This window comes from Oncorhynchus tshawytscha, linkage group LG09 (assembly GCF_018296145.1).
Source record: "Oncorhynchus tshawytscha isolate Ot180627B linkage group LG09, Otsh_v2.0, whole genome shotgun sequence".
NCBI lineage: Eukaryota > Metazoa > Chordata > Actinopteri > Salmoniformes > Salmonidae > Oncorhynchus > Oncorhynchus tshawytscha.
This window is the reverse complement of record NC_056437.1, coordinates 69930237-69954577: the sequence shown is the minus strand read 5'-3', so window position 1 is coordinate 69954577 and position 24341 is coordinate 69930237. Positions and strand designations below refer to the sequence as shown.

At 41.1% G+C, this 24341-nt stretch overlaps 1 protein-coding gene across 1 annotated transcript; it reads left to right on the top strand.

Moving 5' to 3' along the window:
* The first annotated feature begins 975 nt into the window (after positions 1 to 975).
* Positions 976 to 22909, top strand: LOC112258535 (beta-1,4 N-acetylgalactosaminyltransferase 1). Its single transcript, XM_024432959.2, has 11 exons — positions 976 to 1150; positions 11734 to 11879; positions 12107 to 12250; positions 12583 to 12689; positions 12831 to 12868; positions 14357 to 14528; positions 14625 to 14711; positions 18115 to 18296; positions 19354 to 19497; positions 20358 to 20589; positions 21612 to 22909. Exons 2-11 carry the CDS (start codon positions 11734 to 11736, stop codon positions 21794 to 21796), a joined length of 1437 nt encoding a protein of 478 aa, XP_024288727.1. The 5' UTR covers positions 976 to 1150; the 3' UTR covers positions 21797 to 22909.
* Positions 22910 to 24341: the final 1432 nt, after the last annotated feature.

Sequence of the window (24341 nt, the reverse complement as noted above, 5' to 3'; positions counted from 1 at the left end):
AAGACCTTAGAAAGGCAGGGTAGGATAGATATAGGTCAGTAACAGTGTGGGTCTAGAGTGACTCCGCTTTGAAGATGGGGATGACCTCAACAGCTTTCCAATCTTTGGGGATCACAGACGACACGAAAGAGAGGTTGAACAGGCTAGCAATAGGGGTTGCAACAATTGCGGCGGATAATTTTAGAAAGAGAGGGTCCTGATTGTCTAGCCCAGTTGATTTGTAGGTATCCAGATTTTGCAGCTCTTTCAGAACATCAGCTATCTGGATTTGGGTGAAGGAGAAATGGGGAAGGATTGGGCAAGTTGCTGTGGGGGTGCAGAGCTGTTGACCGGGGTAGGGGTAGCCAGGTGGAATGCATGCCAGTATCTATTGGCTAAGGGTTGAGGTGAGACTGAATTCATCACCTCTTCTTTTTATAAGAAACATTAATCTGATGAACATCGCAAATTGTTTGCATAGTCAATTTACACAGCTCTTACCCCACCAGACATGTATACTTTTTTTTCACAGTCCCCGAATCCAGAACAAATTCAAGAAAGTGTACAGTGTTATATAGAGCCATTATTACATGGAACTCTGTTCCATCTTACATGTACGATGCGACTACGTGTCTCAGCAGCATGCCGAAAACCAGCCCAGCCTCACACATTCAATTCGCGCATATATGTACAAAATGTATTTCAACAGATTTCGTGCGTTTTTGTTTATTTTGTGTGGTTCAATTCGTTCGAAAATACACGAATGTATGTGCTACTTAATTCGTGCGAAAAAACACGAATTTAACCAGTAGGCGACACACAAGCCTTTGCAACAACCGTACCTTTCAAAGCACCAAAATAACAAGGGTTACAAAAGCATCTCTCCATTGAATACAGGCGGTTGACGTCAACAACCCTTACTGAATATTCAAAAAACGATTAAAATAATGACGTAACCCAAATATAAAGAAAGGATAGACGGGAGATAGATAGACAGCCGGTGTGCTGCTTTGCGGACATCGATTCCCATTGTTAGGGCAGAGAGACGTGTTCCTTGTCAATATATCCCTAATCTTTGGTTTACCCTCTGATCATATCTGCTGTGGATTTTCTTTTTTCAATAGTTAAATGACTAGACAGACTGGACCATCGTAGAATTGTGTGCAAAAAGGTTTGTATTTTAGCCTTACTTTTCACTTAGCAGTTTTAAAATTGTGTTAGATTTTTCCGTTTGTATAGACTAGTAGGCTTAAATAGTTTTAAATGACTGTTTTGTATTGTCTGGAAACTCACTTGTAGAATTCGCTTGCAGCAGGTCTCTTAAAGAGAAGCCGTGCAAGGTTATTAAACAGAGGTGCCTAGTTTTTCTTCTTTTGTTGATATCAAGTAACGTGCAACCTAACCCTGGCCCTAACCCTGGCCCTGATATGCAATGTCTCCAAACCCCCTCTGATTTTAAATCAAGATCTGGTTTTGGTATTTTTCATTTAAATGTACGCAGCCTGTCAAAAATTGATGGGGTTAGGATTTTGGCTAAATCAACTGATGCAATTGTGTTTTCTGAAACCTGGCCGAGGAAGTCTGTTTTTGATAAGGATATTTGTATAAATGGTTACAATGTTTATCGCACTGATCGAGTTATGAAAGGTGGGGGGGGGGGGGGGTATATATGTAAAAACTAAATTCCCTGTAAGTGTGTGAAACTCTTTGTAAACAGTTAGAATTTCTTGCTTTGAATATTGAGGTTTCAAATAGTCTCTATATAACTGTGATTGGCTGTTATAGACCCCCCTCTGTTCTCGGTGATGCATTTTCTTCTTTGACGCACCTTATGTCTAAACTTCTTTACAGTGAAATGATCTTGATTGGTGATCTCAACTGGTGTTGGTTAAAGCCGGTGTCTGATTTAAAAATGTTTTGTAATTCTAAGAATCTTACCCAGTTGATTAACTCGCCCACTCGCCCAAATCTTAAATGCCCAGATAAATCTACCCTGATTGATTTGATATTGACAAATGTTGCACAGTGACCATTGTGCTGTTGTTGCTGTTAGAGATACTACGGTTCCTAAGACAAACCCACGTTTTATTCGTAAGAGAAATTTGAAGTGTTGTAATGAGCAGGGTTTCTTTCATGATTTGTTTTATTTTGACTGGAGGAAGATTGAGTTTATCCCTGATGTGGAAACTGCCTGGAAATTCTTTCATTATGGTTTTTTCCAAATAGTAAACAAACATGCCCCATTCCGCAGGTTCAGGGTTAAAGGGCGGGATAATCCATGGTTTTCTCTTGAGCTGTCTTGTATTATTCACGACCGTAATGTAGCCTGGGCTAAAGCAAGAAAATCATGTTCTGATGCTGATTGGCTTATTTTTAGGCAGTTACGAAACAAGTGTTATTTTCTTCTCAGGAAGGCCAAGTCTGAATATTTTATGTCAGTTCCCACTGATAACCTGAATGACCCTAGAAAGTTTTGGAAGGCTATTAAGTCTATGTCTGGTAACAGTAATGTTAATGAATTAATGTCATGTGTTTTGAAGGACTCTGTTGTTGTATATGACAACTGAAATGCTGAATTGTTTCAATGAGCACTTTGTATCATCTGGTAGGCTGCTTGATTCAGTGTCCTCTGTCTCTGTACAACCCTGTGTGGATGAACCAGTGAGAGCTGGTCAAACCTTTAGCTTTTTGCCATTCTCAGTGCAGGTGGTACATAAAGCCCTGAAATCCTTAGATCAGAGAAAACCTTCAGGTCCTGATCTTTTGGATCCCTGCTTTTTAAATCTGGCAGTTGATTTCATAGCTGAACCACTTACATATATGTTCAATATAACCCTGGAATGTAATGAAATTCTGGAAATCAGCATTTGTCCTACCACTTTTAAAAGGGGGAGATCCAACTCTCAACTTTATAATTATAGGCCAATCTAAAAGCTGTCACCCCTGGTGAAAATACTTGAAACCCTTGTGAGTGAACAGCTAAAAGAGTTTTAATTTACTAACTCTATTTTATCAATAATCCAAGATGGCGTAGCAGTCAGCCGTCTTTGTCCTGTCGTGTCCCTTGTATATATCGTTTTACATATTTTTCGTCACATATCCTTTAAAATATTTTGCTAAACCTCAACTTCTAAATACTCTCCTGCAACCCGCCTCACCCAATATGGCGTGGATCTTTTTTCTAAACTATTTATATTTACTTCGGATCTGGAATCCCTCAACTGAAGCTAGCCAGCTAACTACCAGCTATCAGTCAGCAAATCATTGCCAGCGGTCATCAGCTAACCTTCAGCTCGGAAAGCTCTCGCCAGTTCGAACAACGTGACTCTAACCAGAGCATAATGGACCTATTATTTTTATCCCCGGATTCCTACCGCAAACTGAACATTTTCATCTGGATCTTCACAACTAGCTAACCGCAATCCCGGATGACTACTCCTGGCTAGCGTTTCCATCCCAGAGCAAGCACCAATTAGCTTGAAGCTAGCCCGGCCAGGGCTCCTGTGCTACCACCGAAGCATACTCCTGGGCTACAATATCTGGACCCCTTCTACAGCTGGTACGGGGCATGGAACCCCGCAGATCCCCTACGACTGGAATACCGACATAATCTGCCCGAGGACTCCAACAGGCCCCTCAGACGTGATGTCCGCTGAAGGCCCATTAGGCCTGCTAGCTACCTAGAGCTACTTGGAACCCTACTAATTCCACGACTGGTCTATCGACGTCACCGCATGAAGAGTCAAAAGAAAAACAGACTTACCCCCATCGCAACGTCCCCCAAAGGCTAACTTTCTAGCCCCTGCTATCTGCTTGCTTGCTAACCCGGTCTGCTAGCTGCTAGCTTGCCAGGCCCGGTCTAACTGCTAGCTTGCCTGCCCGGTCTGCTAACTGCTAGCCTGCTCTGGTCTACACTCTGCCAACCCAGATGTCTTAGCCGTGTCTGAATCCTGGCTTAGGAAAACTACCAAAAACCCTGAAATAGCCCCCGTGATATGCAACTTTTCAGTGAAGTTAGGAACAAATATACACAGGCAGAAAACAAATATACACAGGCAGAAAAGCTAAGGCAAGATTTTTCAAACAAATTTGCATCCTGTAATACTAACTCAAAAAAGTTCTGGGACACTGTAAAGTCCATGGAGAATAAGAGCACCTCCTCCCAGCTGCCTACTGCTCTGAGGCTAGGAAAAACTGTCACCACCGATAAATCCACCATAATTGAAAATTTCAATAAGCATTTCTGTACGGCTGGCCATGCTTTCCACATGGCTACCCCTAACCCGGTCAACTGCCCGGCACCCTCCACAGCAACCCGCCAAAGCCCCCACCATTTCTCCTTTACCCAAATCCAGATAGCTGATGTTCTGAAAGAGCTGCAAAATCTGGACCCCTACAAATCAGCCGGGCTAGACAATCTGGACCCTCTCTTTCTAAAATTATCTTCCAAAATTGTTGCAACTCCTATTACTAGCCTGTTCAACCTCTCTTTCGTATCGTCTGAGATTCCCAAAGATTGGAAAGCTGCCGCGGTCATCCCCCTCTTCAAAGGGGGTGACACTCTAGACCCAAACTGCTACAGACCTATATCTATCCTACCCTGCCTTTCTAAGGTCTTCAAAAGCCAAGTTAACAAACAGATTACTGACCATTTTGAATCCCACCATACCTTCTCCGCTATGCAATCTGGTTTCAGAGCTGGTCATGGGTGCACCTCAGCCACGCTCAAGGTTCTAAACAACATCATAACCGCCATTGATAAGCGACATTACTGTGCAGCCGTATTCATCGACCTGGCCAAGGCTTTCGACTCTGTCAATCACAACATTCTTATTGGCAGACTCGACAGCCTTGGTTTCTCAAATGATTGCCTCGCCTGGTTTACCAACTACTTCTCTGATAGAGTTCAGTGTGTCAAATCGGAGGGCCAGTTGTCCGGACCTCTGACAGTCTCTATGGGGGTGCCACAGGGTTCAATTCTCGGGCCTGTATTCTGTATACATCAATGATGTTGCTCTTGCTGCTGGTGATTCTCTGATCCACCTCTACGCAGAAGACACCATTCTGTATACTTCTGGCCCCTCTTTGGACACTGTGTTAACTAACCTCCAGATGAGCTTCAATGCCATACAACTCTTCTTCTGTGGACTCCAACTGCTCTTAAACGCAAGTAAAACTAAATGCATGCTATTCAATCGGTCACTGCCCGCACCTGCTCGCCCATCCAGCATCACTACTCTGGACGGCTCTGACTTAGAATACGTGGACAACTACAAATACCTGGGTGTCTGGTTAGACTGTAAACTCTCCTTCCAGACTCGCATTAAGCATCTCCAATCCAAAATTAAATCTAGAATCAGCTTCCTATATCGCAACAAAGCATTCCTCACTCATGCTGCCAAACATACCCTCGTAAAACTGACCATCCTACCAATCCTTGACTTCGGTGATGTCATTTACAAAATAACCTCCAACACTCTACTCAGCAAACTGGATGCAGTCTATCACAGTGCCATCCGTTTTGTCACCAAAGCCCCATACACTCCCACCATTGCGACCTGTACGCTCTCGTTGGTTGGCCCTCGCTTCATACTCGTCGCCAAACCCACTGGCTACAGGTTATCTACAAGTCTCTGCTAGGTAAACCCCCTCCTTATCTCAGCTCACTGGTCACCATAGCAGCACCCACTCGTAGCATGCGCTCCAGCAGGTATATCTCACTGGTCACCCCCAAAGCCAATTCCTCCTTTGGTCATCTTTCCTTCCAGTTCTCTGCTGCCCATGACTGGAACGAATTGCAAAAATCTCTGAAGCTGGAGACTCACATCTCCCTCACTAGCTTTAAGCACAAGCTGTCAAAGCAGCTTACAGATCACTGCACCAGTACATAGCCCATCTGTAAACAGCCCATCTATCTACCTACCTCATCCCCATACTGGTATTTATTTATTTATTTATTTTGCTCCTTTGCACCCCATTATCTCTACCTGCACATTCATCTTCTGCCAATCTACAATTCCAGTGTTTAATTGCTATATTGTAATTACTTTGCCACCATGGCCTATTTATTTCCTTAACTTACCTCATTTGCACTCACTGTATATAGACTTTTTGTTTTCTTTTGTTCTACTGTATTATTGACTGTATGTTTTGTTTATTCCATGTGTAACTCTGTGTTGTATGTGTCAAATTGCTACGCTTTATCTTGGCCAGGTCGCAGTTGCAAATGAGAACTTGTTCTCAACTAGCTTACCTGGTTAAATAAAGGTGAAATAAAAATGTACCAATTGGGCTTCAGGAAAAAGCATAGCACAATTACAGCAGCCATGAAGGTTTTAAATGATATCACTGAAGCCCTTGACAAAAAACAGCACTGTGTCTCACTTTTTATTTGTCTCTAATGCTTTTGTTACAGTTGATCATGCTATACTAATGCAGAGATTGTCGAGTGTAGGTCTTTCAGAGCATGCAGTTGCATGGTTTGCTAACTATATGTCAGATAGAAGCCCATCAAATTGAGTGCACTGAGTTCTGTCTATTAAATTGTCTGTTTAATGGTGTGCCCCAAGGCTCTGTACTTGGTCCTCTCTTATTCACTATTTATATAAATGATTTAGACAAAAAATTTCAAAATGCGCAACTTCATTTTTATGCTGATGATACTGTTATTTACTGGTGTGCCTCGTCTCTTACAAAAGCTTTCCAGAACTTGCAAACAGCTTTTTATACTGTTCAACATACCTTGTGTCAATTGAAGCTTATCCTCAATACTGACAACTAAACTAATGGTGTTTTCTAAAGCAAGAAATAGACCTCTGAACCTTTCACCTATTACTACCTGTCAGGGCAAGGAGATTGAGGTTGTAACCTCATAATAATATATTGGAATTTGAAATTGATGACGGCCTCTCTCTTAAATTGCATATTCAACAACTTACAAAACAATTTAAGCTGAAATTGGGATTTTATTTTAGGAATAAGGCCTGTTTTTCTTTTGAAGCCAGAAGGAGGCTAGTATCAGCTACATTTATGCCTTTACTAGACTATGGGGATATTTTATATATGAATGCTTCCGCTCAGTCATTGATCAATTCAGATTTATTTTAAACGGCAAAACCTTATTTACAAAGCCAGGGTTTTGGGTTTAGGCTCAGGCACTGGTATACTTTTTTTATTTGGGCATTTGGGCATTTCTATTGTTCAGAAATGTGGTGGGTACTCTCTTTGTTCGCTGGACTTTATCCTGCTAACTGTTCCAAATGTCCGAACTGAATTTGGTAAAAGGGCTTTTATGTACTCTTCGCCATCGTCTTGGAACGCCTTACAAAATACTTTTAAACTGGAAGAACTTGTCCCGATTGATATTTTTAAATAACGGATGAATGATCTTGAGACTGATTCCCTGACCTGTCAATGTTTTTAATTAGCTGTTTTTGATTTTGTTATACTCTTGTGAATTCTATGGTTTTCACTAGATTTACTTGTAGTTTTTCATGTTTGTCTGTAATTTTTGTAATGACTTGGTGCTGCCCATCTTGGCCAGGACGCTCTTGAAAAATAGATTTTAAATCTCAATGAGCCCTTCCTGGTTAAATAAAGGTTTACATTTTTTTTATAGTAAATCTACGGAACATTCATTAAATGAATAGTAAACATTCACATTTGCATATTGTCTTATGTAAATGTTTATTATTAATATCATGAATTTGGCATAGCCAATTATTTATAGGGCTATGGCTATATTATTATAACACGTTTTTTGTATTTACATTAGGATATTCAACTTACATTGTATTGTGGTTTATCCATTCAATGAGGATCTGTAAGCCATTCTTCAAAATCGGTCGATTTAAAAAATTTTTTTTATATATAACTGATATTTATTTACCTAGGCAAATCAGTTAATAACAAATTCTTATTTACAATGAAGGGCTACCCCAGGCAAACCCTAACGACCCTGTGCCAATTGTGCACCGCCCTTTTTGTGGTAATTTTACCCGATATGCAGCAACTATTGATATAATAACATCATATTAAACATGGAGTCCCGCGATGGTGTTTTGTGGTACCCCTAATATGACTCAGGAAAGCATGCAGTTTATTAGGCTACAGATCAAATATGTTATGAACTTCACAGGGTGGTGAAAATGATGTGACGGGTTTCATACTACAATAAATATCGAGGCTTATTCTGGTGAAATCATGATACAGTGCCTTTAACCACTGTGGCACTCGGGAGCTACCCTTGAGGAATTACAATACCCCTGTCAATAGGTGTAACCAGACCTCACCTTCTTTTGTTAAAATGCAACCTTAATTTAACTTGGCAAGTCAGTTAAGAACAAGTTCTTATTTACAATGACGGCCTACTCGGGCCGAAACCTAACGACGCTGGGCCAATTGTGCGCTGCCCTTATGGGACTCCCAATCACGGCCGGATGTCATACAGCCTGGATTCGAACCAAGTACTGTAGTGACGCCTCTTGCACTGAGATACAGTGCCTTTTAAACCACTGCGGCACTCTCCAGTAGGAAAAATGTGTTTCTCCTTCCTCAGAGCAACATATCTATACGTGCTTTATTTCAAAGGGATATTGGATCCTTATGTCACTGGAATACATTTGTCACTAATATATGTCGGAACAAATCTATATATCTAATTGTTCTAATAGCAACTTCATATTCATAAATCTAAATTCACTCATAAAAGAACAGTCTTCCATGTTTTCTATAAGGAATTTAGCAGTACATTAAGAACATTCTACAGTCTTTCAATAAGAAAGCTATTAAAACAATCAATACCTGCGTATCTTTTAAGGTCTCTGTATAATCTGCCATTTGTTGTGCCCCCTAGCACATCAAATCATTTCAAATTGTATTTGTCACATACGCCGAATACAACAGGACGTAGACTTTAAGTGAAATGCTTACTTACAAGCCCTTAACCAACAATGCCGTTTTAAGAAAATAACCCCCCGAAAAAAAGTACGAGATAAGAATAACAAATAATTAAAGTCATTGTCTGTTTTGTATACTTATTGTAGGTATACCGGTGTTTCTGCAATAACATCTGCTAAATGTGTGCATGTGACCAATAACATTTGATTTGGTAGGAGGAAATTATAGTCCTAAAAAGCTTTCCAGTTTCAATGACTCACCCAAAGATATGTAGCTCACTCACTGACGGTAGCCGACGCGCTCCTGCCCAAAAGCCTATCTTTCTCGTTCTGTGTAGTTCGTAAAAAACAATGTTCGCACAATAGGCCTATTTGGACGTCTCTAAATTATTTTCGTTGCCTACAGACAGAAGTCTTTTTTTAAAATGTTTTATTTAACCTATTTATCTAGGCAAGTCAGTTAATAACAAATTCATATTTACAATGACAGCCTACCAAAAGGCAAAAGGCCTCCTGCGGGCACGGGGATGGGATAAAAAATAAATTATATTAAAATATGGGACAAAACACACATCACGACAAGAGAGACATCACAACACTACATAAAGAGAGACCTATAAGACAACAACATAGCATGTTAAACAACAACATAGTAGCAACACAACATGGCAACACCACAAAACAGAGTATAAACATAATTGGGCACAGACAACAGCACAAAGGGCAAGAATTTAGATACAACACAATACATCATGCAAAGCAGCCACAGCAGTCAGTAAGTGTCCATGATTGATTCTTTGAATGAAGAAATTGAGATAAAACTGTGTAGTTTTAGTGTTTTCATGCAGCTTGTTCCAGTAGCTAGCTGCAGCGAACTGAAAAGACGAGTGACCCAGGGATGCGTGTGATTCAGGCCACCAGAGGTACCGAATCCTGGAAATTAGGTTCCGCAACGAAACAGTCCAAAACTGAAAAAAAATATTTCGATATGATTATTATTATATCAATATTTCCGCATAAAGCCGTTTCCACCGCCATTTCTTGCATAATTACTTTTACAGACACAAAAAGATCCCACCATGTCAACGAACAAATTAGGTCGGCATTTATAAAACTGTACCGAAACTTCCTGTTTTCATCACAGCTGTCATTACTTTTTTTTATATATGGTATGCCTTTATTTGCATAAAAACTTGCAGAAAAACTGTGGTTGGAAACGTGATGATTGAAACTTTTGGCAAAACAATTAATAATAAGCTAATACTAACACTTCACTTTTGTTTTTCAGGACCCTGTCATTCAAATATAATTTGTAAAAATCCAAATAACTTCACAGATCTTCATTGTAAAGGGTTTAAACACTGTTTCCCATGCCTGTTCAATTAACCAAACAATTAATGAACATGAACCTGTGGAAAGGTCATTAAGAAAGTAACAGCTTACAGATGGTAGGCAATTAAGGTTACAGTTTTGAAAACTTAGGTCACTAAAGAGGCCTTTCTACTGACTCTGAAAAACACTAAACGAAAGATGCCCAGGATCCCTGCTCATCTGTGTGAACATGCCTTAGGCATGCTGCAAGGAAGCATGAGGACTGCAGATGTGGCCAGGGCAGTAAATTGCAATGTCCGTACTGTGAGACGCCTAAGACAGCGCTACAGGGAGACAGGACAGACAGCTGATCGTCCTCGCAGTGGCAGACCACGTGTAACAACACCTGCACAGGATCGGTACATCCGAACATCACACCTGCTGGACAGGTACAGGATGGTAACCACAACTGCCCGAGTTACACCAGGAATGCACAATCCCTCCATCAGTGCTCAGACTGTCCGCAAAAGGTGGAGAGAGGCTGGACTGAGGGCTTGTAGGCCTGTTGTAAGGCAGGTCCTCACCAGACATCACCTGCAACAACGTCGCCTATGGGCACAAACCCACCGTCGCTGGACCAGACAGGACTGGCAAAGAGTGCTCTTCACAGACGATTTGCGGTTTTGTCTCACCAGGGTTGATGGTCGGATTCGCGTTTACGTCGAAGGAATGAGCGTTACATCGAGGCTTGTACTCTGGAGCGGGATCGATTTGGAGGTGGAGGCTCCGTCATGGTCTGGGGCGATGTGTCACAGCATCATCGGACTGAGCTTGTTGTCAATGCTGGCAATCTCAATGCTGTGCGTTACAGGGAAGACATTATCCTCCCTCATGTGGTACCCTTCCTGCAGGCTCATCCTGACATGACCTTCCAGCATGACAATGCCACTAGCCATACTGCTCATTCTGTGCTTGATTTCCTGCAAGACAGGAATGTCAGTGTTCTGCCATGGCCAGCGAAGAGCCCAGATCTCAATCCCATTGAGTACGTCTGGGACCTGTTGGATCGGAGGGTGAGGGCTAGGGCCATTCCCTACAGAAATGTCCGGGAACTTGCAGGTGCCTTGGTGGAAGAGTGGTGTAACATCTCACAGCAAGAACTGGCAAGTCTGGTGCAGTCCATGAGGAGGAGATGCACTGCGGTACTTAATGCAGCTGGTGGCCACACCAGATACTGACTGTTACTTTTGATTTTGATCCCCCCTTTTGTTCAGGGACACATTATTCCATTTCTGTTAGTCACATGTCTGTGGAACTTGTTCAGTTTATGTCTTAGTTGTTGAATCTTATGTTCATGCAAATATTTACACATGTTAAGTTTGCTGAAAATAAATGCAGTTGACAGTGAGAGGGCGGTTCTTTTTTTGCTGAGTTTATATATATGATGGCAATAACGCTGATTCAACCAGTTTGTTTCCAGTGGGTAGCCCCTTCAAGATTTTACATTGCTTCCCTGGTCAGAATTTGATGCTCTTGTCTTCTACAGATGGGCAGTCTTCGACAGATGGGTAGAGGCACGCAGATACTTGTCCTAGCTATTTTCTGTCTGTCAGCATCAGTGATGTACTCCTTCATATTCCACTATAGCGCAACAGAGGAAGACTCAGATCAATTAGTTCCTCAGCAAATAAGGTACATTTTTATTTTTCAGCAACTGTTTGTTTGAGCTAACTTATTGTGATGGCTGAAATCACTTAGACATTTCAAAATGTAAAGGTACAACATACTTGTTTTTAAGACCGTTCTGCCACCGTGAAAATTAATAAAGTACTATACCATTTTAAAACTGGTATATCTTCAGCAATGGAACCTGTCCAGTTCTTGTAGACTATGTTCTATTTCTCCCTGTGAATCAATAGAGCCTTACCATCCAGCAGTCCCAGACAACCCAATTGCACCTGTCAGGGAAGCGGAGTGTTTGTCCTGAAAGATCATATTCCAAAAGACCAGTATGATGACATAGTCAAACGAAGAGCTGAGGAGTACAGGAAGCATCATATCAGGTGGGTAAAATACTACAAATGTAGCCTGGTGTTACGGAAATCAAGTAGCTTGATTAGCGAGTAACCCCCCCCCTCTGAGTCGGCTCATACCAGGCTCTAACTCGGGACCTCTGCTTCGCAACACTCGTGACTGCCCTCCTTAATAACAACATTTCAAGCTAACTGTGTTTATGGCACTTCTTAATGCCGTTACACTGGCAACCAGGTCATTTCTGGACATGATATTCTTCCAGTTCAAGAAGAATATCCACTAAGTTGATTGTTATGTCTTAAATATGCCTATGCATGCTGTCCTCAGGAAACATTTATGGGACGATTTGATCTTCTCCTAGGACAAGCTCCAGTCTGAACAGGCTTATCTTTGCTCCATCCAACTCCCCTCTTCAGTATCCAATCCAGGGGTTCACTGTTGTCCCACTTCGGAAGACATTGATACCAGGTAGTCTATGCAAGAACCGCTTGTTTACGTAGCCTCCATCATCAATAAAGAAAAACGGTATACAGTATGTTCTCTGCAAAGCAGTTACACAATAGATTAGTAACTCAATATTTAAATTGTGCTATAAAAATATTATTTCAGGTTTAGCTCTCCATGCAGCAAAAAGACAAAATTACAAGGTTGGTTCGAAACGCTTTGAATGGATAATGGACTTGAGGGTCTTATGTTGTAATGAACAACTGTTTGTTGGTGTTTGATTGGAATCTTTGGTAAGACTTTACAGTAAGGGTAAGGGCAGGACACAAACAATGTCAATTTTACCCTTAATGTTAAGAGTTACCTGCTCTTTTTGGTGGTGGTTCTTTACATCAGGTGTCATATCTACCATTTTCTGCTTAGCTTTTACTTCATGCTGGGAGGAACCGGGATGAAACTAACACTTCGTTTTTTTTCCTATTTACTCAGAGATCGATAGTGCTAGAGAAACCATATTTTATGATAAGCAACTTATATGTCCTCTACCATTAGCAACTGTAATTAAATGTCTAGGACTATTCACTTTTAACTAAAAATAGCTATATTTTTTTTAAACCACTAACCTATCAATAAAAGCAAATGGTCAATTAAGGCATCAATTTTGTCCCACCTGGCTCTCCTGTAACTTCTCCCAGGCTAACACCCAAGACTAGCTAGCATGATACTTAACCCATCTAGTGACTAAACAACAGAATAGGTTTTAAGACATATGTATGCACAACTCTACAACCCAAAAAACATTTTGGGGTCCGATGCAGGGAGGTCATCCTCCGCATTAGGGATGTGCTGATTTCACATTCTAGCTTCTGTGTTATCTGAGAAAATGGGCATGTTACTTTCATCCAAGTGTTATGATACTCCTGATTTGTCCCACAGATGGTTTGTTTTATGTTTCTACCGTTGTGACTAGATGGAGTAAGCCTACACCAGCTTAATCTCGTGGACACATCTGTTGTTGACAACTGTAGCATTGTAGCAAACCCTAACCTATATTCTCCTAACCTGCTGCGTTACTTCTCCTAACCTGCTATGTAAACAAACCATCTGTGATGACAAATCATCAGTACCATCACACCAGTTCTCCCTGTGTTCCTTCCCTTTTTGCAATGAAGTAAGCAGCAAATCGTTTTTTCCCCCACTGGTCCATTCCTCAGTCACCGTATGTCTGTTTGAGACTGCATTGATATGAACTGGATTGACAAGGTAAATATTTTACATAGCTAACTGCCTTCCACAGACGGTTGCACAAATATTAAAGGCACTAAAGGCCCATGTTCAAATGAAAGTTTTACCATATAGAACAAATTAATCCACCTATTTTTTTCACATGTGTTTACAATGACAGAAATGCCTACAAGTTTTGTGCTTCAAAAGATACAAATCATTTTTGAACTATACATCTAAATGCTAAATCTCAATTCACATGGTGTTGTTCAGCTTCAATCTAACTTCTAACAACCAAACTTAATTTGAATACACCTTGATTAGGGAGAGAGAAGTATGCAAATGCTAACAAGAACCACATTGATTCAACAACTGTACAATCACATAAGTTCCATAGAAGTGAAAAATGGTCCTTCTCAACCTTTGGCCTGAGTTTATGAAAACGCTATGGTGTTATGTACCTGCAGGTGACTCTGAGTGTGTCCAGTGGTGTCCTGGCCATCGAGACCCTTGGAGAGGGGGACAAAGAGGGACAGAAAGAGATCACTGTCCAGTCTACCAGCCTATCTGACCTCAACAATCTTCTGGGACAAATTACCTACACCAGCACTGTGTACCGAATGAGGACTGGAGATCTGGGTAAGGCCGTAGATCCAGGCTTCCTACCATACCCATGGCTTCCTGTCTACATCTGAGACCATCATATGACACCACCCTTCCCTGCTCTTTCACCAGCTCACTTCACGTTTGAACACCATGAGGCTGTCTTCCCCATTGTCATCCAGCAGACATCAGTGCCTGTTTTATATGACATAGGAAATGGTGAGATCCCCTTTATTCCCTTGTAATGTAGCCAGTATCTGAATGTGAAATTGGGGAGAAGGAATCAACCATAGGGTGAGGATCAAGACTGGTGATCAGAGTAGTGGGATATAAATAAAGGCTACACGAAAGATAATGTGATTGATAATCCATTGTTTTTGGTCATGAAGCTTCTACAGATATGAGCAAATGGCAGCGTCTTTAAACTGCAAAACTTAGGGCTATCATCAGGTACCAAGATTAGGTCATTAGGAAGAGTTATGACATCACCCCTCATAAACTCAGCAAAAAAAGAAACATCCTCTCACTGTCGATTGCGTTAATTTTCAGCAAAGTTAGCATGTGTAAATATTTGTATGAACATAACAAGATTCAACAACTGAGACATAAACTGAACAAGTTCCACAGACATGTGACTAACAGAAATGGAATAATGTGTCCCTGAACAAAGGGGGGAACAAAATCAAAAGTAACAGTCAGTATCTGGTGTGGCCACCAGCTGCATTAAGTACTGCAGTGCATCTCGTCCTCATGGACTGCACCAGGTTTGCCAGTTCTTGCTGTGAGATGTTACCCCACTCTTCCACCAAGGCACCTGCAAGTTCCCAGACATTTCTGTGGGGAATGGCCCTAGCCCTCACCCTCCGATCCAGCAGGTCCCAGACGTGCTCAATGGGATTAAGATCCGGGCTCTTCGCCGGCCATGGCAGAACACTGACATTCCTGTCTTGCAGGAAATCATGCACAGGACAAGCAGTATGGGTTGTGGCATTGTCATGCTGGAGGGTCATGTCAGGATGAGCCTGCAGGAAGGGTACCACATGAGGGAGGAGGATCTCTTCCCTGTAACACACAGCGTTGAGATTGTTGTCGTTGCAGGCAAGCTCAGTCCGATGATGCTGTGACACACCCCCCAGACCATGACGGAGCCTCCACCTCCAAATCGATCCCGCTCCAGAGTACAGGCCTCGGTGTAACGCTCATTCCTACGATGATAAATGCGAAACCTGAACATCAACCCTGGTGAGACAAAACCGCGAATCGTCAGTGAAGAGCATCTTTTGGCAGTCCTGTCTGGTCCAGCGACGGTGGGTTTGTGCCCAACGTTGTTGTCAGTGATGTCTGGTGAGGACCTGCCTTACAACAGGCCTACGAGCCCTCAGTCTAGCCTCTCTCAGCCTATTGCGGACAATCTGAGCACTGATGGAGGGATTGTGCGTTCCTGGTGTAACTCAGACAGTTATTGTTGCCATCCTGTACCTGTCCCGCAGGTGTGATGTTCGGATGTACCAATCCTGTGCAGGTGTTGTTACACATGATCTGCCACTGTGAGGATGATCAGCTGTCCGTCCTGTCTCCCTGTAGCGTTGTTTTAGGCATCTCACAGTACGGACATTGCAATTTATTGCCCTGGCCACATCTGCAGTCCTCATGCTTCCTTGCAGCATGCCTAAGGCATGTTCACGCAGATGAGCAGGGATCCTGGGCATCTTTCGTTTAGTGTTTTTCAGAGTCAGTAGAAAGGCCTCTTTAGTGTCCTACGTTTTCATAACTGTAACCTTAATTGCCTACCATATGTAAGCTGTTAGTGTCTTAATGACCGTTCCACAGGTGCATGTTCATTAATTGTTTATGGTTCATTGAACAAGCATGGGAAACAGTGTTTAGACCCTTTACAATAAAGATCTGTGAAGTTATTTGGATTTTTACGAATTATCTTTGAATGACAGGGTCCTGAAAATGGGACGTTTCTTTTTTTGCTGAGTATATAATGAAAATATGAAAGCAGAGCTTGCCAACTTCAACATTCCATAACCCTACTTCCTCCATTCCTGAAAATTGGGCTTTAAGCATCTTCATCATGAGCTCCACAAACTCTGCTGGCTTACCAACTTCAACATGCCATCACCTAACTGCTATCAGCAAGGCTAGTGTATTGACATAGTCAGGTCATAAAAGTATTGGCATCCTTGATAAAGATGAGCTGAAAAGACTATAATATAAAAAACACTGAGTTGCTGTATATTGTATGCAAGAAAAGAGAGGTTATGTTATAGTAATACAATTGCTCAGAGAATGAGATTTTGTTTAAGAACTAAAAAAGCTGGGGTCAAAATGATTATTTTCAACATTCCTCCATACAGTATCTTTGATGTCCTGGTACTTGGTAAAGGTAATGATGCCGTTGACGTTAAGGGCCCCTGGACCAGTGGAAGCAAAAATAGCCCCATAATATCAAAGATCCAGCACCATGCTCAATGGGTGATTATGATATATGGGTGACATATGGTGAGTATGCAGGCCTTGGAAGAACTGGGGCGTTTTCAGCTTCCAGGAAGTGTACAGATCCTTGCGACATGGGGCTGTGCATTATCAAACATGAGGTAATGGTGGGCAAGTGGCACGACAATGGGCCTCAGGATCTTGTTACGGTATCTCTGTGCATTAAATTGCCATCGATAAAATGCTATTGTGTTCGTAGCTTATGCCTGCCCATACCATAACCCCACCGCCACCATGGGGCATTTTGTTCACAGTGTTGACATCAGCAAACTGCTCGCCAACACAACGCCATACACGCTGTCTGCCATCTGCCCGGTCCATTTGAAACCGGAATTTATCCATGAAGAGTAAAATTCTGCAATGTGCCAGTAGCATTTGTCCACAGAAGTTGGTGACGACGCCAAACTGTAGTCAGGTCACCTGCAGCTTCCCTGAGGTGGTTTCTGACAGTTTGTGCAGAAATTCTTCGGTTGTGCAAACCCACAGTTTCATCAGCTGTCTGGGTGGCTGGTCTCAGAAAATCCTGCAGGTAAAGAAGACAGATGTGGAGGTCCTGGGCTGGTGTGGTTGCATGTGCTCTGGTTGTGAAGCCGGTTGGATGTACTGCCAAATTCTCTAGAATGACATTGGAGGTGGCTTATGGTAGAGAAATTAACATAAAATTATTTGGCAACACCTCTGGTGGACATTCCTGCAGTCAGCATGCCAATTGCACGCTCCCTCAACTTGAGACATCTGTGAAATTGTGTTGTGTGATATAACGGCACATTTTAGAGTGGCCTTTTATTGTCCCCAGCACAAGGTGCACCTGTGTAATGATCATGCTGTTTAATCAGCTTCTTGATAATCCATCCACCAGACACGTGTGGCATATCTTGGCAAAGGAGAAATGCTCACTAACAGGGATGTAAACAAATTTGTGCACAACATTTGAGAGAAATAAGCTTTTTGTGCATATGGAACATTTCTGGGATCTTTTATTTGAGCTCATGAAACCAACACTTTACATGTTGCGTTTATATTTTTGTTAAGTATACAAATCAAACAGACACGTCCACCTCCAATTGCAGTAGGATCTAGGATGTCGCTGCGTTAAACCAGAGATGATCTCTCATTGCAGATATCAACTCCCGGGTGACCATCGTCACCAAGACGTTTTTGAGATACACCGAGCTGCAGGCCCTCATCAGTAGCATAAGGACCTATTACAAGGACATCAAAATCATCATCGCCGACGACAGCCTGGAGCCACAGAAAGTGAACGGCTCCAACATTGAGCAGTACATCATGCCCCCAGCACAGGTACAAGCTGGTTTTGGTCAAATTGAAAACCTCAAAGTGGACATTCAATGTGAATTGATGATGAACATAACATACATATTGAGCATGTGTGATTGAATTTCTGAGTTGAAAGGAACAGAAATAAGATTTTATTGAATTGTTAATTATTGTGATGTGCATGTCTTAAATAACCCAGGTATACAGTGGGGCAAAAAAGTATTTAACATGCAGACATGCAAACATGCAGTTGTTCCCGAAAACACTTCACTCGCGCTAAAGAGGGAGGCTCGCTGGGCTGGTGTTATCACATGCGCAAATCCAATACCACTGGTACGCTGATTTAAGGTGTTTACATGTCCTAATCATTTGAAAGATTGCCCAGAAAACCAGGTGTTTTAATCAGCCTATGCTTACTTCGATTTTGACCTTACGCCAATTAAGATAAACAGAGTAAGGTGTTTAGATGACTATTGCACAATCTGCCTACTGCCATAATCAGTTTAATATCCAATTATTCGTGTGCATGTAAACGTACTCACTGATTGAAGTGGATTTAACAAGTGACATCAATCGGGGATAATAGCTTTCACCCGGATTCACCTGGTCAATCTCTGTCATGGAAAGAGCAGGTGTCCGCCCATTTGTTAGACATCTGCAGCTGCTAAAGAATTTCCGTTACTGCAGGGTTTCCTTTCCTATGTTATAAGGGTGTAGGATCTTAATTTGATCACTGTTGCTGGGCATTTTCCTGCACCGCAGAAAATACAGATGAGCTTTGAAAACCCATACTCACTGAAAACCCATACTAACACATGGCTATATTAACAGTATTGCACTTTTTATTTGGTGTAATTTTGGCCAGCTAATAGCTTAACCACCAATCAAGCAACATTATGTACTAAACATTCAAATTCCTTTGCTGCAGGACTATTTTGCAATGACAATGCTGGTCAAATTAAGATCCTACATCTGTATGCCTTTGAACATTCTGCAGTTACAATTCTTTTATAGGATAAAAAAAATCACCACAGATAGCCACTGCTACAAAGTAATTTTGAGGACATTTTCCTTCCCAAAGGGCTGGTTTGCTGGCAGGAACCTGGCTGTCTCTCAGGTCACTACCAAATACTTCCTCTGGGTCGATGACGACTTCCTGTTCACAGACAAAACCAAGATTGAGAATCTGGTGGAGGTGATGGAGGCCACACCAGAACTAGATGTGGTGAGCAGAGTAACTGTAGCCTGATCCCCAATCTGTCACCAGGCTAGAACAAGTGTTACCTGTTTTGCTTAGACTTGGGCTGGAACACACTTTCTCTTTAAATTATTGATGGTGTCAAGGTCCTCCCCTCCAGTGAGGTTCGAAACCTTGGTGTGATACTTGACAGCCAGCTCTCGTTTGAGGTCCTCATCAAAAGTGTGACCAAAGTCCAATTTTTCAATCTATGGAACACTGGCAGGTTACGACCTATGCTGTCACATTCTGCAGCTGAGCCACTCACCCACTCCTTTATCTCATCCTATCTGGACTATTGTAATGTCCTGTTTATTGGTATATCTGCCAAGTGTCCAAAACTGTGCTGCACATGTTTCAAGGACCTCTGCTAATTCTCTATTTTAATGTCCTCTGGATCCGACGACACATGAATATAGCTTTGTTTGTTGTCTTTCTTTCCAGAATATTGGAAAAAAGGGTTCCAAAAGGGTTCTACAGCTGTCCCCATAGGATAAACCAATTTGGTTCAAGTTAAAATATTTTTGGTTACGGGTAGAACCCTTTTGGGTTCCATGTAGAACCGTCTGTGGAACAGTTATACTACATGGAAGCAAAAAGGGTTCTACCTAGAACTAAAAATAATTATTCAAAGGGTTCTCCTATGGGGACAGCAGAATAATAATTTTAGGTTCTAGGTACCACTTTTTTTTCTACGAGTGTATGTGTTTTTCTGTGCTTTGGATTGTTTTTATTGTATTTTTTTCCTACGCATTGGGTCTGAGAAATGTGCTTTACAAGTGAAATTAAGAATTATTATGATTTCTACTACATGTGGACCTGCTCTGTTCTCTGCCTCCTGTGATCAGGTGGGCGGCTCTGTGGCGGGTCACGGCCAGTTCTACTTCTCTTTGGTGTACGAGGATGGTAATGGGGAGGACGGGGGTTGTCTGAACAGAAAGGGTGCAGTGACATACCAACCTGTTCCAGGCTTCCCCACTTGCTCCTTTACCAGCGGGGTGGTCAATTTATTCCTTGGTCGCACAGATGCTGTGCGCAAAGTGGGCTTTGACCCCCGACTGAAGAGAGTGGCGCATTCAGGTGGGCTTTATTACATTTTTATTTATTTAACCTCCATATATCCAGGAAGTCCCACTGAGGTTTGAAGATCTCAATTAGGAGGGATATGAAATAACACATATGGAATCCTGTAGTAACCAAAAAAGTGTTAAACAAATCAAAGTATATTTTATATTTGAGATTCTTCAAAGTGGAAATCTGAGAGAATGCCAAGAGAGTGTAAAGCTGTCATCAAGGCAAAGGGTGGCTACTTTGAAGAATCTCAAATATAAAATATATTTTTAATTGTTTAACAGTTTTTTTTTTTTGCTTACTACATGATTCCATATGTGTTATTTCATAGTTTTGATGTCTTCACTATTATTATACATTGTAGAAAATAGTAAAAATAAAGAAATACACTTGAATGAGTAGGTGACCAAGCTTTTGACTGGTAATATATATATCATTTTTTATTATTTTAGGCGGGAGACTTGGCCAATATGTATTCTGTATGTAGATATACAGTATGAGAAGTGCACAATGTGTATGACAGAGGTATCATGTAATATATGTACAATGTTGAGTGTGTAATGTACAGTCAGTCTATTTTGTACTGTATATAGCAGTACTTTGTGTCTTAAGACAATTTTCCTACCAGGAACATTAAAGTTCATCCTATGCTAAGAGGGCAGTTAAAAGCCCAGTAAAAACAGTTGCACACATTTCACATTTACATTTTAGTCATTTAGCAGACACGCTTATCCAGAGTGACTTGCAGGAGCAATTAGGGTTAAGTGCCTTGTTCAACAGCACATCGACAGATTGCAGCAAGTCTGTAAACTATGTCAAGAGGAAATCTGGAAAGCTGCGTCAATAAGAAAGACAGATGGACACATTTGAGAGTGATGTTCAGTTTCAGTGTTGTGTTAAGTTTTGAAGAAGTCAATTGTTTCTATAGATGATTATTATCATGTTGCTGATATTACGCTTAAGGCACTGCTCTGTCTTTGGTAATTCATCTTTGGTCCATTCCATTTTCCCTGTCCATATGTTTGTTTCAGAGTTCTTCATGGATGGGTTGGGCAGTTTGCTGGTTGCCAGCTGTAGTCATGTCAGCATCGACCACCAACCCAAAATTGAAAACGCAAAGTACTCGTCGTTCCGAAATCAACAATCAAAAGACATAGAAGACAAACTAGCCAACCACTTCTTCAAGAACCACCTGAAATGTATCCATTATGGATAGTTTACAAAGAAGTAAACAGTGAAAATAGTGGCGCAATAGTGAGGTGCAATAGTCAAATATGTAGTCGCGGCATCCCATCTGAAGTGGCGCAGTTCTCTTCAAAAAATGTAAAGCCACAGGGATTTCCAGGAAGCAAATGAGTATGAGGCGATCGTCGGGTTGGAAAATTTAACCCATATGGCTTTCACTCCTATCAATCACACCATTAAAACAATCAGGCGCATCACAAAGAATGACATCGATGGTTTTGTCATTATAGCCCAAACATGAAGGACACAATACACCTTGAATTGGTATCTTTTTTTGACTGTTTATGATAAAATAATGTTTTCACAGAGTCACATTTAGAGCTGTCTAAAAACTGTGTTGCTCTAGGTACTTTCTCTACTGAGTTCTGTGGTCACAGGAGTGACAGAGAGAATATAGTAGACTGTTGCTGTCAAAAAGTGATTGAGTTATTCCGGTATCCTGTGTTAATGCCCTTTTTTAGGACATCCTGTTTGGATGTGCTCACGCTATTTCGAGTGTGCTTATGTAAATTGATAGTGAAGCTGTCTCTTTGAAGTAAAGCACATGCTTGAAATAAAATGTAATGGCCTGGTGATTGATGTGTGTGTGTGTGTGTGGTGTAGAGACCTTTTAAAGAAAAAGTGTTTGAAATTTGGAAACCGGTTTTGTAGTGAACTTATGAAGCTCCTGTGTAGTGAGCTTGTGACCCCTTGTAGAATGAAAAAGTAATTTCCGGGTAGGTCTGCCTGAGTATAAGTAAGTGCTAGACTTGTCATGTGATCACTACGAGCGACAAGAAACCTCAAAAGAGAGAAACTACAGAAAACATGTATCCTAGACCAATTCTAGGTGTATTGTCATGTCTGGGCCACAATGACAAAACCATTGATGCCATTCTTTGTGATGCACCTAATTGGGGAGGGGGGTCTTGATTGCATTGGGAGGTGTCAGGTTACAAGCTATGGGTTTACAAGCAGAGGAAAATACTCAAGGACTTTTTTTCTAATAAAAAATACATTTTAAAACAGTCTTTACAACAAAAATAATTATACTTTACCGTTCAAAAATTTGGGGTCACTTAGAAATGTCCTTGTTTTTGAAAGAAAAGCACATTTTTTGTCCATTTAAAATAACATTAAATGTATCAGAAATACATTGTTAATGTTGTAAATTTATTTTACGAGGCAAGTCCGTTAAGAACAAATTCTTATTTTCAATGATGTCCTAGGAACAGTGGGTTAACTGCCTTGTTCAGGGGTAGAATGACAGATTTGTACCTCTGTCAGCTCAGGGATTTGATCTCGCAACCTTTTGGTTACTAGTCCAGGCTCTAACCACTAGGCTACGCTGCCGCCCCAAATAACTATTGTAGCTGGAAATGGCAGATTTTTATGGAATATCTACATTATTGTACAAAGGCCCATTATCAGCAACCATCACTCCTGTGTTCCAATGGAACGTTGTGTTAGATAATCCAAGTTTAAAATTTTAAAAGGCTAATTGATCATTAGAAAACCCCTTTGCAATTATGTTAGCACAGCTGAAAATATTTTTCTTTGCAACTCTGCCCAGAAGGACAGCATCCTGGAGACGCCTCTTCACTGTTGACGTTGAGACTGGTGTCCTCTTGCTCAGTTGTGCACCGGGGCCTCCCACTCATCTTTCTATTCTGGTTAGAGCCAGTTTGCGCTGTTCTGTAGTACAGTATTGTAGGATATCTTCAGTTTCTTGGCAATTTCTCGCATGGAATAGCCTTCATTTCTCAGAACAAGAATAGACAAACAAGTTTCAGAAGAAAGTCATTTGTTTCTGGCCATTTTGAGCCTGTAATCAAACCCACAAATGCTGATGCTCCAGATACTCAACTAGCCTAAAAAAAGCCAGTTTTATTGCTTCAGCACAACAGCACAACAGTTTTCAGCTGTGCTAACATTGTTGCAAAGGGGTTTTGTAATGATTAATTAGCCTTTTTAAAATGATAAACTTGGATTAGCTAACACAACATGCCATTGGAACACAGGAGTGATGCTTGCTGATAATGGGCCTCTGTATGCCTATGTAGATACTCCATAAAAAAATCTGCTGTTTCCAGCTACAATAGTCAATTACAACATTAACAATGTCTACACTATTTCTGATCAATTTGATGTTATTTTAATGGACATAAAATGTGGTTTTCTTTCCAAACAAGGACATTTCTACGTGACCCCAAACTTTTGAATGGTAGTGTATAAACATTTATTGGGTATTAAAGTGTAGTATTGTATAATAATAATAATAATAATAATGTGTATGATTTTTATATAAAAGGTTTAGTAAAAACATTAAGGTTATAGTTTAACATTGCACAGTAAATGTTTTAATAATTGTAATATGTATGCATTTCTGTACTAAGAATTTTGAAGAAAATAAAGGGTTTTAAAGGTAAATTACATTTTCTTTTAATGAAATCTGTCTTTCTCTGTCTCCCCAAACTGTTTCTATCTCTTTCTCTACACAAGAGCGCTTGGTTCTTGGGATGTAGTGTCTTTGAAGC

Bases quoted from the DNA above. Each gene is read 5' to 3' on its own strand.
- LOC112258535 (XM_024432959.2), top strand. From the start codon at position 11,734: ATGGGCAGTCTTCGACAGATGGGTAGAGGCACGCAGATACTTGTCCTA. The intron at 11,880-12,106 runs GTACATTTTTAT...GTGAATCAATAG, and splicing joins TTAGTTCCTCAGCAAATAAG to AGCCTTACCATCCAGCAGTC. The intron at 12,869-14,356 runs GTTGGTTCGAAA...ATGTACCTGCAG, and splicing joins CAAAAAGACAAAATTACAAG to GTGACTCTGAGTGTGTCCAG.